The sequence below is a fragment of the Poecile atricapillus genome, chromosome 2, assembly GCF_030490865.1.
Source record: "Poecile atricapillus isolate bPoeAtr1 chromosome 2, bPoeAtr1.hap1, whole genome shotgun sequence".
Lineage (NCBI taxonomy): Eukaryota > Metazoa > Chordata > Aves > Passeriformes > Paridae > Poecile > Poecile atricapillus.
In genome coordinates, this window is record NC_081250.1 from 145,702,475 (window position 1) to 145,717,130 (window position 14,656).

Below are 14,656 nucleotides of genomic sequence, written 5' to 3' on the forward strand. Positions count from 1 at the left end.
TCACTGCTTTTGAGAACCCACTAAAACATGAAGGGTGAACAAGAGGACAGAATTATAAAATTTTCTAGGAAAAATCTTTATTAGAACTGGAGAAATAGTCTGTCCTCAGCAGCAAGCAGCCATTCCTCTTGCTAACTTTCCAAAAGAACATCAGAGAAGCTTGGACATTTTTATGGATAGGAGACTTCCATGTTGAAGCAAAAACTTTGGAGAACACCATCTGCTTACTTGTATCTCTCTCTTTATGTCTCTTCAATACACAGCCAGATTGCACTGAACAGCTGTGACATTCTTGTTGAAGCCAAGACAAAAAGTGCTCATTGGTCTGGCTTTATGTGGGCACATCCACAGACTAAATTCAGAAAACTTGGGTGACACAAACAGTGATGCTACTAACAGTGAACTCTGTTTCTTCTAAAAAAGATAGCTAGAGATTTAGTCTAAATGTCTCTGTGTTTTAGAGGCATTGTCAACTTCTATTAACACAAGATTTTAGGCTTGTCTTTTTTGGAATAGAAAATGATACAGTTTTTTTTTTTTCAGTCAACACATTTTTACTGAGAAAAATACATCAATACAATGGAAAGTATCTCCTGGTACAGACGAAACATTACACTAAACTCTTCCACTACTTTTAATTCTCTCTATTCTACTGGAAATTGTGCATACATATAATTCCTTGAATTTGCAAGCATTTCTAAATTTCCAAGATTTAGAAAGCAGTCTTCATGCTAATGATAAGCATGTTCATAGATTTGGTTTGGCAGCTAAATTGGTCATAAATGGAAATACTTCTTCAGAGGACAGCAGAAAGTGGCCACTTTCCCATTGCAGTCTCCTGCAGGAAGCCCTATGGGGAGTTGTTTATGAGGAAATAATGTTTGCACTTAGTCTCCTGCTTTCCCTTAGAAAATGAAGGTTTGGTTCAAGTAAAATCAATGGCTGATATCCCTGAAAACTCATTCCAAAACACCCAAAAACTCAAGTGCCATGGTCAATGGTAAAACACAAGACACTGCCCTGTATCCCCTTCCTCTGCTGCTGTTGACCTCCCAGGGTCACAGGGCCTCTTGCCACAGAAGCTGATTATCCTTCCCAATTCTGACACTTTTATACCTGTCACCAGAGGACAGAATGATTTTGTCCAGAAATATTACTGGGATGTATTTTTCCACAATTAAAGTGGCTTCTCATACACATTTATCTTCAACAGTTAAACTTTACACTATTAGCAAGATGCTCCAAGAAAAAGCCTTACTATAGAAGGGAAAAAACTAAAATATCTTATACCTTTTACAGAAATACAAGTTCTTCAGTCTTTAAAGACAAAGATGTTAAATTAAACAATCTTGAACACTTAATAAAAATTGATTATTTTTCCAGCACCAGACTATAAATTTAGAATACAGTTTTCCCACAAGGAATATAATACTGCAACAAGAATTTCTCAGCCCTCTTATTTTTGGATTGTCACATACATTGAAATAGTTGCTCAAATCAACTACAGAGAGATTAGACTATTTAACCTCTTAACCGTACATACTTAGGCACATTCACATTCAGAACTTTTCCTTCTGCAGTGACCAGTGTCCAAGAAGTCTTCTCTCTCTTTTTTGATTCCCTTAACAAAACAGAAAGAAAAATTGTTTATGGTTAATCATTAAAAAGCTGCATTATTATTTTTAATAGCAAAAATAAAGAAGAGGATGGCAAACGGTAAGAATTATTTGGTATTTGATGTTAAGGCTACAATTTAGTTCAGGAACAAAACAGATTGCATCACAGGTCCAACTGCACATTAAGAACATCATCTAAAGATGAGCAAATAATTTATAAAGCCACGTACTACATGGACAGTAACTTCTTCTGCATGTCACCATGCCCATTATCAATCAGAAATCTATCAAATTATCTGGTATACCACAAGAAAACCAGGGATGCCTTAAATGTAAGAAATGGGACATTTTTCTAGTTAGGAATGGTGAAACTCATCACGAGGTGTTGCCACTGATAATTGGCTTGATGTATGGGCAAGCAATTCTAAAGAATTTTTATTTGTGCTCACTTGATTACTCCCACTGAACAAGTACTTGGCCTACCTCCAAACAGCATCTGTCTCCCAATCACTACTTTGCTCTACCAAAAAGAATTTTAATGGTCAAAAGATTACAAGCAGCATCAAATAGGATACAGTAGGACCAAAGGGCAGATGTATAATTTGTTGGTGCATATATTATATTTTTTGTTGTGTTCTTTGTTCAAAAAATACAATACATATTCTTGATGTATTGATGATGTACTTTTATATTACTTCAATACTCGCTATCCATTTCCAGCTATTAGCAATTAGACTATATCTGACTTCCATTTAGTACAACAAACCAATTACATAAGTTTATCTGCCCAAACAAAGTAGATCACAGCAAGATCATGAAGACTTTTAATACTGGTATTTTCCTATGTAAATATTTAGATCATAAGCAAAGGAAGGAAGAGCAAGGAATCTTAGTAACATGAAAAAGAAAAGTCAGCTTGCATCTAAGTAAAAATATGGAGTTTTCTTTAAAAATACAGCAGTGTAATTGTCATGTTGCATTAATCCACTCTTCAGCTGGTCAATATAGTGGGTATTGCCACTTCAGCCAGCATATTAAAAGGGAGAATATTTCTCAAAAAAACCCCAACAAAAATGCATTGCTTCTTTTTTGTTCCTGAACCTATTTCTTACTATAAGTTCAAGATTAAGAGAATGTTAGAGGTAAATTACTAATGATAGACATAAACTATTATAGATTTAGAACACCCTGGGGGAAAAAAATCCATAAAAATAAATTTGGTCTATATATACAATGAATTTTAAAAAGAAATAAAAATACTTAAGTATAATCCTAAGACATAATGGAATGACTACATCAAACCAATTTCTGTTTAAGAAAGACAATTATCCAAGTGTTAAACACTATTCTGTAATATAAATCAGCTTTCATGTGGGATTTGTGGGCTGCCAGTCTCCACACCTGAATTCCTAGACTTGACACTTAAATGCAAAGTGAAGAACCACCACTCTGTTCTAAAGATGTTCTCAGAAACACCTCACCAATTATATTCTACCACCTGTTAGCTTTTAATAATCTGTTCCCAGATGAAATTGTCTATTCATGTGAACCATGTTAAGGAGATGCCGTGAAACTTCCTCAACACCAAATGAAAATGAGCCATGAAAGGATTTTTAAACCCTTTAAATGCCTTGGAAATTTAGAAAAATCCAGAAATCAATTATTCTATCTTTATTATAACACTATTTGGATTGTCCTTGAATCTTCAAAGGGAAGCACTTGGAACATATTTGCTTTTGACTAGAGCAAGGCATTTCCAAACATAGCAAAACTCAAACTGGCTAGAATCTGAGTTTCACAGTAGTTCTTCCAGGAAAGTGCTAGAACTTGAATTAATAATAGCAACAAGTTATGCACATTTCCAGATTTCCTGGAGACTTCCCTAGGACTGGCTTTTTCAATACTTAGCCTTGACAAAAATTGTAAAAAGCAAGCCCTTAAAAAGAACAGCTAAAAAAATCTCTGGTACAAATTGTGTTACATAAGCAAAAGAAAGGAAGAAAAAAAAGGAAAAGACATTGTAAACGAAAAGACATTGATTACAATGTCTGTGGAACTGATAAGCCAGCAGCAATAAAATACTGGGGCTTTTTTCATAGTATCTGAATATATTTTGCATGTTCAGCAAAACCAGTAACAAATTTATAAAGTTTTAAAGGCTTTTCAGTGACCAAACTTCGTCAGATTCACCATGTCAAATAGCACAGATAAAAGAAATAATCTTATTACTTGTGACTAATACCTTTGATCAAGCATGAGAAAAAATTTCTCAGTTACATGGAAAAAGTGCCTGAAATTCCACTTGTGCAAAACACTTGTAGCATGGCCTGTATGGCATTTACATAATGCAATCTGCACTGTGGATAAATGTTTTTAGCAGAATGTTAAATGTTGAACTACACAAAACAGTCAGCTGAAAAAAAAGTGAAACTTCTAAACTCCATAAAATGAAGCTGAAAAAACAAACTATATTTTAAAACTTTGAGGAAAAATAAAATAAGGAGTACCTAAATTAAGTTTGGAAAATGAAAGAAAACAAAATGAATAATCTGAATAATATTTAGTTTGGACTGAATAAGCCTATTTTAACAAGCAACAGGGATTTAAGCTGTCAGTTCTCAGTAATAATTAATGTCACACAATCACTTGTCTTGTTCTCTGTACCTTTGAAAATTTCTCCTTCTTCAATTCATCAAAGATATTAAAACAAAAAAGTACCTTATATTGTCTTTAGCTCTCCGTTTTTCCTCAATATATCTGTGAGTTTCTAATCTAGATTCCGGAGTGTATGGTGTAGGCTCCTCCCAAAATTTTCTGTCTTCATCATCATTTTCAACTGCTCTGCATCTTTCCTGCTCTCCATCTCCTTCTGCATGATTGGGTTTTCCCTGTAAGGAGTCTGGGCTGTACAAGATCACAGAAATATTATCCCAATGAAATGAAGGAAAAGTAACTAGCTAATTCATTACTGCAATAATATTTTTTCAACCCAGTAATAACTGTACAATTCCTACCAAGAATGGTATCTTACGTATTTGGAGAACATTCTTTGCTCTGCTTCTTTTGTCAATCAACAAAGCGTATTTTGACATAATGTTTTTCATTTACCTGACTTTGGAGTGATAGTATGCCTATACCTAAACCCCTGAAAAACCTGAGAGATAGTTCAACAGACTGAATTTCAGAAAAAGAATACCAGATACCCTCACAACTTTCAGGTGAGAGAAAACCTTCAGTCCATGTGCTGTTTAAGATTCCCAAAATCAGGCAGCAACAGATTAGAAATTTATAAGGTAGCAATGATCATCTCCTCAAATTCAATCTTAACACCTGAATAATTTTTCCTCCCTAGCTCTAAGCTTCTGTAGATCTCTATCAATAGAGAGAGAAAACTGAATTTATGATACAGGTGTGATCTATGAGGACAAAGTTCTGCAGGCAGCTTCATGAAACAGTTTCTATTGGATTAAAAACAAGATGGGTGGCGAGCGCAGTAGAAGATGAACCCCAGACAAAAATCCTGCTGGCTAGGATAGATAGTATCAGTGACATGAAGTGGAAGAAGTAGGAAAATCAGCAAAAGGCCTGAAATATTCCATTTCAATCTTCAGATGTTTTAATGCTAAGGCAAAAGCAATTATAGTTGAACAGCTGCTTTCTCTGGAATGCCTGCTTTACCTTATATAACAATTTCCAGCTGTTCTCCTGAAAGGAACTATTAATTACACTATTTGGGCACCCAGACAACTTAGCTTGGAGTTTTGGGAGAAAAAATTCTATTGAATTGTCTGCAGGTCAATAATAAATTATGTTTTTAACTAATTATATTTTTCATCAGAGATAACATGCATAAGGAGAAATAACTCTGCTTGACTGAATCAACAACAAAGATGAACAAAAACATATAAGTGGAATTATATGAACTCTTTAATGAAAAAAAGACAAACTTGTGAGTAAAAAAAAGAAAATAATATTTACACACAAAGTGTTGTTGTTGTTGCAGTTACCTGTCAAATCCAAGCTTAGAGTCCATTTGTTTCTGTTTCTCATCCTTTCTTTCTTGCATCCTTCTTTGAGCCTCTTCCTTTTCTCTGGCCCTTCTGAGAAGGTAAGTTCTTTCCTGTTCTCTGATTTTCCTTTTCACCTCTGGATAGTTTTGAAGTGCTTTAATCCTCTCTGAACGTTCTATTTCTTTACTATCCAAATACTTCCCAAAGGGGAAAAAGTATCAATATAAATAAATGAGATATTATAAACATATCCAGATCAATAAATCTATTAGACTGTAGTTTAATTTAGATAAAGTTCTCTTATAATTAGAAATGCATCTTTCACATATCAATAGCACTATGTGAGTTATGCTTTATTACAAAGAATTTACAGTAACTTGCTATTCAGATCTGAAAATGGTTTTGTGTGTCTAAGATCTGCTTTTAGCATTTTCCAGGAATTGTAATTAGTCTTATTAGACTATACAGTAGAGAGAGTCCCTTCAGACATTTCTGGTCTTTGTCTGACTTTGATTCAGCCCAAAATTATTTCTTTTGATATGTAAGTTTATTGCCAACTGAGTAAGTTAAATCTACTCTTAATAAGTTAAGCAGTGCCTGTGTTTCTCTGAGGAAAATTGTGATAACATATTTCAGGCCTGAGACTGTTTCATTGACAGGAAATAGTTACATCAGTTCAGTCACAGCACAAAACCACAATCTCTATTTATAGCCAATGCAGTGTAGTGCAATTTTATACCAACTTGTATTTTTTTACTGTCTTGCACTACAGGTTTAGTACATATTGTTGGAATGGTACCAGCAACCCACTAACTTTCTGCAGTCATGTTAATAATTTAAAAATACATTGTATATAACAACCACAAGAAAAAAAGTGCCAGAACTGTACAATACATTTATTTGGAAAAAAAAACCAAACCAAAACAAAAAAACCTTTGTTTGAGAATCTCCAATGAAGATGACAGGAAAGTTAATGAATAATTGTGGTTCCATGAGAATAGAACCAATAATTACCATATTATTTATTGAAGTAATTTATTCTTTGGAATATAATTTAATTTCCTGTGAACATTAAGAAAAAGTCTATTAGCTTTCCAAGTACAGGTGTTTATCTTGTTTAGGATAAGTATTTTCAGTCAACAGTACCCATGCTTTATTTGGATTTAAATTTAAGTTTCAAAATCTTACTTTTAATTGATGAAGAGTTGCCACTACAAATTGTCTATAACCTTCAAATTCAGTACATGGGTTACCCATTAGAAACAATTCCTTCAGATGAATATTGCATTTTAGGGATTCAATACTGGAGAGTTCACCAATGAAATTTGCGGTCAGGTCAAGTTTCTTCAAGTCTTCACAGCCTGTTTGAAAGAAACCTTAATTCAATTTGTCCATAACATAAATGTACATGATATACATAGACACATGTACACACTTAGATATAAAACTGTCTCCATTTGTGTTCTGCAAACTGATTTCATTCTATCAGAACACATCTTTTCCAAGACTCTTTCTGAGTGAAAGAGCAACTCACAGCTAAAGTTTATGAGCTTACAATATTTACAGGAATAAAACAAACTCAATAAAATACAAAATACCATAACATTACTGGTTGTATCAGTATCAAAACTTTGAGGACATTTACAGATGAACTATTAAATATTTAATTTTCACATAAGCTGGATTTCATTTTTACAGTCTGTTTGCCTTGATATTTCTTCTCAGCTAAGTCTCAATCATATGGCTAAAATCCAATCCAATTGCTTAAGGACAGCAGGATCAATTATGAGTTTCAGTTCTGAGTATAGTTAATCTCTGGTAATATTATTCAAGTACAAAGATAAGATTTCCCAAAAACTCACTGCAAGTTACGTTCTTCACTTTGTGGACTCAGCTGTCATTGTAAATACTTTATCTTTGGTTAAATTGCAAATACCAGTGAGAAAGTGTACTAAAACAATTCATTACAAACAGAAGCTCTAAATTAGGTAACAAAATGCTCTGGAAAATCTGATTTTTTTTAATTTATCAGCCTCTCTTTTTATTATAATGTGTGCATGAACCATAACCTTGACTCTACGAGTAAAAAGTTTAGCTGAGAGGAAGCTCAGCTTTGATTCACATCATTGTAATCACTTTCCTTTTCTTAACTATTTGCTAAGTTTTATGAACAGTTGAGCTGTTAAGAAAGTAAACAACGTAGAACAATTTATTAGGGAATTTAAATAACCCAAATTTATGCAAGGTCCAACCCCAAAGGTTGTAATTCCTAAGTAAATGACAAATCACAGTAATAAATAACGCAGCCTGATAGATGAACTTAAAATTTAGTGGCATGAAAACAAACGCAACTTTCTCAACGAATTCCCAAATATGTAATAACTACCTACTTCAACTTTTTCAAATTTGTGTTTAGACCATTTGCTTGTTTTTTATTTAAGCCATCCTCTTGAACCAGCTTTCAGACTTAAAAATACAAAATAAACCGACCACCCAATTAAACAAACAAAAGAAAAACAAAACAAAACCAAATCAAAACACACACACACAAATAACCAGCCAACCAACCAACCAACCAACCAGTTTATTTGGGGTTTTTTTTTTAATTTTTCCTTTTTCAAGGTGGGTATGTTAAAGATACAGCAGCTGGCGTAATCAGAACTGAGAAACAGAAAACAATCAAGTCATAAATCATTCAAGTAATATGGAATGTGTTTATGGATCGTCCCAAGTCTTAGATTTTAATCTTGGAAAATGCCGTATTTTGCACATGAAATGTGCAAAAGTGACAGGATAAAGGATTAAGCACAGATAAAACAGACAGGATTTCAAGCAATGAAAGAGAAAAAATCCTCTAAAAACCTCTTTTAAAGAAACCCAGACCCTCAATGCAACCTGTGCTGAGCACAGAGCCTTCTTGTGTGTGACATTTGATTCCTGAAGATGAAATGTGACCCAGAGACATTTAGGAAAGTTCAATGTGAAAAAAATTAGCAGTAGGAAGCACTTGCTAGAAAGAAACATTTATTGAAACCCTGCACCCAAGGATCCTCTAAGTATCCACAAAAACCCTTACAGGTGGGCATGCTTAATGGCTTCCACCCTCTTGTACACCATTTCACAACCTAAGTGTTCTAATATGAAAAGGCAAAACGGATTTTTCAAAATCTGACCTTCCAGATTTTCAATTCTTTCAATGTTGTTCAAAGCCACATTTAAATATTCCAGCTTCTTTAGTTTGCCCACATTTTCTGTAACAAAACATAGATGGATTATTTCAGTTTTCAGCACTGGAAAGAACATTATGGTTTCACTTGCTTACTTTACTTGAAAACAACAGTGAAGCAGAAAAGTAGGAAGGACAAATCAGAGTATGTACCACATTAATGGATATTAAAATTTTAATGTTAATAAAAACACAAAACAGAAAACTTCTCTGAAAATACAAAATAAAAAAAGCAAAAAGAAATAAGGAAAGTTACAAACACATTTTTATCACAAACCCATAAAACACATATCTAATTCAAGAGGAATGGCTGAAAAAACACAGTGAAACATTCCATCTTGGGAAACATGACATATCTACAGATTCAGTGACACAAATCCTACCACAGTGCACTAAGAACTTGGAGAGGTATGTTCTACAAAACTCACAAACAAATGATGACATCAATTTCTCAGCAAGAACTTGTGCAGCTCACTTTGGATGTTTTGTTTTTGCTGCAGTATTTCTGTAACAGCAGTGCCTGTGCACATGATGATGTGAGAGCCAGTGGTACCACGCGTGCACGCTGTGGATGCCTGACAAGCCCCTGCCTGCTCATGGGGAGGGCTGACCCTGAAGCTGCATCAAGGTTTGTGTTAAGACAGCCCAACAGAGCCAATATAAACCATTTTGCTGTGATCTTCAGACCATGCTTGGAACTGCTGTGTCCTCTGCAAGGACATGCTGCAATCCACTGGAAGAATAATTTCTGCTCTTCAATACTTTGGAACACAGCCCCTGTTGACAATGTTTTTGGTCACCACCATAGTGTCAGGAGGGGTTGGTGGTGCTTGTTTTGGTTGTTTTTTTGTTTTGGGTTGGTTTTTTTTTTATTTGTTATTAAGGTATTGCCTCGGAAAGCTGTCACATTATACAATAATATATGATTCACCAAGTCGCATACTTTTTCAACTCCTACAGTTAGATTATGGTAACATAAAAATTACTTGTCTCAAAAATGAAATTGCTGAAAAAATTTTGTGTTCAAAAAGCAACAATCTGAATATGGTATCCTGTGCTAACCTGAAGGAGGCCTGAGTGTTGACAGAAAAACCACAAGATGCTATCTTGTGCCTTATTAAGGACACATTAACAGAGAGAAAACCAACTTATTTTAGTCCCTCTTTTGATGGGGCAAAGAAGCATAAAGCAGTTTAAAAAAAACTTGTTCTTTCTGGGAGAAGATTCCTCCACTTTAGGAAATGCATATGTTACCAGTAGAGACAGAGCTTCCTGATCACCTGATAAGTTTTTCCTCGAGAAAACTTAGAGGATTTGCCTACAAGTTCTGAGCACAGAATTTCCTCCTAAAACCTTAGTATTTTTTTTCTTCCTCTTAAGGAACTTCAAAGAGATATACTAATATAATTTCTGAACACTTCCAACTTTTCGTTGTTCATCTAGACAACATGTGTCAAATTTAAGCTTTTCCAGCCCAAGGCTTGATGTCACATTTTCCAATATGGAACAAAACCAGACCATATGAAATTATATCTTCCCCTGCGGTGCAGGAAGACCATTAAGTGTACGAAACAGAAAGTTTAGTTCACGCACACTAGACAGTATTTTATCTCAATAAAAATTATTTCACTGTTAACAAAAAGATGATTTTGTGAAAATAAAATTTTAAAAAGAGCCTGAAAAAGCTAATCCTGTGATATCAGAGTCCATGGAATATGGTAAACTCTTTGTCTCTCTGTTTGCCAGAAGATGGGATATTTAAACTATATCCTGCTTTTTGACATTTTAATCCATAAAATCACACTCATATTTTAATGACTTGTATCTCAGTAATATCTTTTTAATTTAAAATTTCCCTTGCAAATTTCTGAGCTTCTTAGAAATTTAATAAAGAAACCAAGAAAGGAACTCTTCTTAGCAGAACATTCCCTTAAGTATAACAGAATACTTTTTTTTTTTCTGATTTCAGAATTATGCACGTGAATACATTTTAAAAGAAACATAGAGAAAAGACTTACCAATTTTTGGAATTAAGTTATTCTGAAGATAGAGAATTTTTAAATCTCGACACCATTTGTCAAGATGCTCTAGCTTTTCTATTTCCTGCTGATGTAAAGAGATTTCTTCCAGTGAAAAAATTTCACAGTTGTTATGTTCTGCACGTCTTCTAACAAGATCTTCAGTGACTGAAAGAAACATTAGATGTCATATTTCCCTGTAATAATTTTCTGCCATCTGACTTATGAGCAAATTATAAAATCATTAAAATATTTTGTTCCACCATACCAAATAGCCTGGTAGGAATGACAACAAAAATAAAATCTGCCAGAAAAGATAACAAGATATCAAGTACCAATTAGCTTCGACCCACTCCGCCACAGTAAACATCTTTTGTGAAGCACAATCACGTCACCTGTAACATTTGCAAAGATCCATATGAAAACTGCTGAGTCTTCCATAAGAATGTGATACAACCCTTGCAGAAATTAATCCAGCAGACACTATTTTCAGCATAGCTTGGGTTGCAGATTGATTCATGTAGGCAAGTAGTGGAGTGTTTTATGCTGTTTTATTTCCAGATGCCAGATGTTCACATCACAGACAGCAGTGGGGGGTAGAGGGAAGTAAAGTACAGTGTGTCATCATATTCTTCCACAAGCACAGCATGCACAGAAATAAGCAGGATAAATGCTGAAAGTGGGCAGATATTTTTTATGCCATAACTAAGTCACACTTACAAACATTTATGATAGAATGAAATGTATACCTAGTATTTCTTAGGCACTAGCAGCTCATTAGAGCCAGAAAAGGAGTTTCAGTGGCTGAAAACCACCAGAGACCTGGGTTCAGTTATCATGTTGTAATATTTAATGCCAGGCAGTCTTTCAAACAGTGAAAAGATTCTGTATAACAAAGGCAAAGAAATTCTATAAGAACCAGTGCTCACTCCTGAGCCAGAAGCTAGAAGTTTGTTTTCAGCACATTGCACCAAAAAGTACCTGCATTTTCTTCTCCTTGACAAGCACTGGACTACAGTGAAGTATGGAGGAAAACCACAGGGTTTTATCAAGTTAGCATAGGTATTTTCATTGTGTTTAATGCTGAAAAAAAAGACAAAAAAGCCTTCCAAAAAGAATCTGGAGAAAAATAAGTAAAAAGAAAAAATATATAAAGACGTGCGAAAACAAACTGTTCTTACCATGCATTGATTAAAAGTACTCTTTCACTTCCTTGTCCCAGGGAGGTTTTGTGAAATCATCCAGTTTTATTAATGGTCATGGAATGGCTGCACACATTCACATTGACCAGCAAACTATGTACCAATACAGCCCAAACTCACATGTGTCTGTACAGCTCCTCTGCCTGCAGTCTTTGGGAAAGGGGTGAAACTGGTTGTGTTTATATTACATTATTTAAAGATGTCCAGGCTTAAATTTCCCTTCTGCTTAACAGAGTTCCACCTGAGAGAATTAATTTACAAAATTAAATGTGGAGATACAGATATTGATTGAAGGGGGAACCTGTCTGCACATAAATCGTCTTGGGGAAGGTGTCTTTGTCTCTTTTAACCACATTGAGCAGGTTTGTTGCATCTGAACAATCATTTTCCTTTCCACTTGTTTAAAGTAACAGAAAAAAAAGAGGAAAAAAAGTCAATAATCACGACTAAATACTTTAGTCTTCACAATAAATATGAAAAAACATTGACATTTCTAGTCAGTTACTTGGCAAAACTGCTGGAAAAGAAAAAAAAAAGCCTGCTACTACTGTGTTTGGTGGCAGATTTTTCAGTGCCACTGTTACCAGGTAATTTTGAGTAGAAAAACAATACTCCACAATCTGCATACATACACACTGGTAGCAATATTATGCTCTATAACCTTTATACAAAAAGAAGGCATAAAAACTATTCCTGACAGCTTAATTACAGCCCAATTTCCACTTGCTGATGAAAACTGAAATTATTTTTGCAGTAATTCTGCAAAAATGTCCACTTTCATTAACAGATAATTGGCAAAGCATAGACAATCATTCCCAATAGAAGCTATAGAGAAGCTTTAGAAACCTAATTTGAGATCCTGTTGTAGGGAACTGCCTGAATATTTGACATATTGTGTAAGATCTAGTTCATTTAAAAGGAATGAGGGGAAACTTACAAGTTTACAAGAGAAAACAAATATTAAATAAAATTTTAAATAACAGCATCTCCAGGACATTGACAAACACACTGAACTCACTAAAAAGTTCATTAACCAGATTTTCTGGCATTGTGTGCTGTAATGGGACACTGGAGTAGCAACCTGAGAGATCACAGCTACTCCCAGGTTCCCATGAACACAGGAGGGAATGAGGAATGGCATCAATCAAGTGTAGAGAACAGGTCTTGAAGTTCTAATGCCAGAGCTTCCAAGAATTATATTTTGCTCAAAAAAGGAAGCAGAAATGAAGGATAGAATTAAAGATATTGAAAGAATAAGCAGATTGATAGCTGCAGGTGTATCAGGAGATGGTGGGAGAAGCTGCATTTCAGAAAAGTGAAGTATGCAACCATTACTTTAAGACTCAAATTCATGTTGCGCTGTTCAGGAGATAAAGTCATTCTCCTTCAGGCAGCGCCTGCTCAAAGAAGGCATCTGCCAGCTTTCTGCAGAAGAAGGAGTTCCTGTCCAAAGCACTGTTTTAGCCCAGCACAGGACTGAAGTCTAGTGAAAATATACAATCCAAACAGATTACAAGACAAATCACAGAGGAAGGGAGCTCCTTTTTCATGAGTAAAAGGTGTGAGCACTCAGTCTTTTGGGTCATACTTCTGTATCTGGAAAAGATGATCAATTCATAAGAAACAGTAGAGTATTTTACCTCATTTGCGGTTTTTCCACATATGACAGACCTGGGCTCAGACATAAGCCATCCTATCCAGCATCCCCCCTTGGAGGGGCTGCCCTACGTAAGGAGGGGTCCCCCCTGACCTGGGCTACCCCAGTCCCCGCTGCTGGCCCTCCCAAGGGCTGTTTTGAGAGGAAAGGAACCCCTGTGCTTCACCTGGCGAGATAAAATAGGGAGTTATTGCCAAGGAAGAGAAAAATCTGACAGTCATCCAAGGGAGGCAGGAGGGCAGGGGGCTGCCAGGGGGCTGTGGGGATGATGGGCAAGGGAGACAACTGCAGCAAGAGGGAACGTGAATCAGAGAATTGTTTAGATTGAAAAACACCTATAAGATCATCTAGTACAACCCAGCACTGCCAAATCCACCACAAAACCATGTCCCTAAATGTCACATCTACATGAGTTTTAAATAACTCCAGGTGTATTGACTCCACCAGCTCCCTGCTCAGCCTATTCCACTGCTTGACAACCCCTTCCATGAACAAATTTTCCCCAACATCTAAGCTAAACTTCTTCTGGCACAACTTGAGGCCATCTCCTCTCGTCCTGTCACATGGCAGAAGAGGGCGACCGCCCTCTGGCTACAGCCTCCTTTCACAGAGTTGTAGAGAACGGTAAGGTCTCCCTGAGCCTCCAAGCTGAGCAGCCCCAGCTCCCTCAGCCGCTCCTCATCAGACTTGTGCTCCAGCCCCTTCCCCAGCTTTGTTGCCCTTCTGCGGACAAGAAAGAGGCGTGCAGGGCGCGGGGCCCGTCCTGCAGAGGAGGGCAGGCGCTCCCCGACACTCACTGTGCACCATGGCCCCTCCGGCGCCGCCGCCATTCCAGCGCTGCCACAGCAACGGCGCCGCGCGGCCGGCGCTGAGGGCGGCGCCGCGGCCTGGCTGTAACCGGGCCCGAGCTGCGCCAGCCCGGCCCTG

General features: G+C 36.1%; 1 protein-coding gene across 3 annotated transcripts in view; it reads right to left on the minus strand.

Moving 5' to 3' along the window:
- Nucleotides 1-14,656, minus strand: part of DNAAF11 (dynein axonemal assembly factor 11) — a 35,400-nt gene extending 20,744 nt beyond the window's left edge. For 2 of the 3 annotated variants that reach the window (XM_058833694.1, XM_058833693.1), the window contains exons 1-6: nucleotides 10,871-11,234; nucleotides 8,800-8,877; nucleotides 6,815-6,987; nucleotides 5,624-5,823; nucleotides 4,335-4,520; nucleotides 1,544-1,621 (exon numbers count right to left, since the gene is read on the minus strand). In XM_058833694.1, coding sequence (XP_058689677.1) covers nucleotides 1,544-1,621; nucleotides 4,335-4,520; nucleotides 5,624-5,823; nucleotides 6,815-6,987; nucleotides 8,800-8,877; nucleotides 10,871-11,051 — 896 coding nt within the window. In that variant the 5' untranslated portion in view covers nucleotides 11,052-11,234. Of the gene's footprint in view, nucleotides 1-1,543; nucleotides 1,622-4,334; nucleotides 4,521-5,623; nucleotides 5,824-6,814; nucleotides 6,988-8,799; nucleotides 8,878-10,870; nucleotides 11,235-14,526 lie in introns of those variants that run through there. The other variant, XM_058833695.1, reaches the window with a different exon arrangement.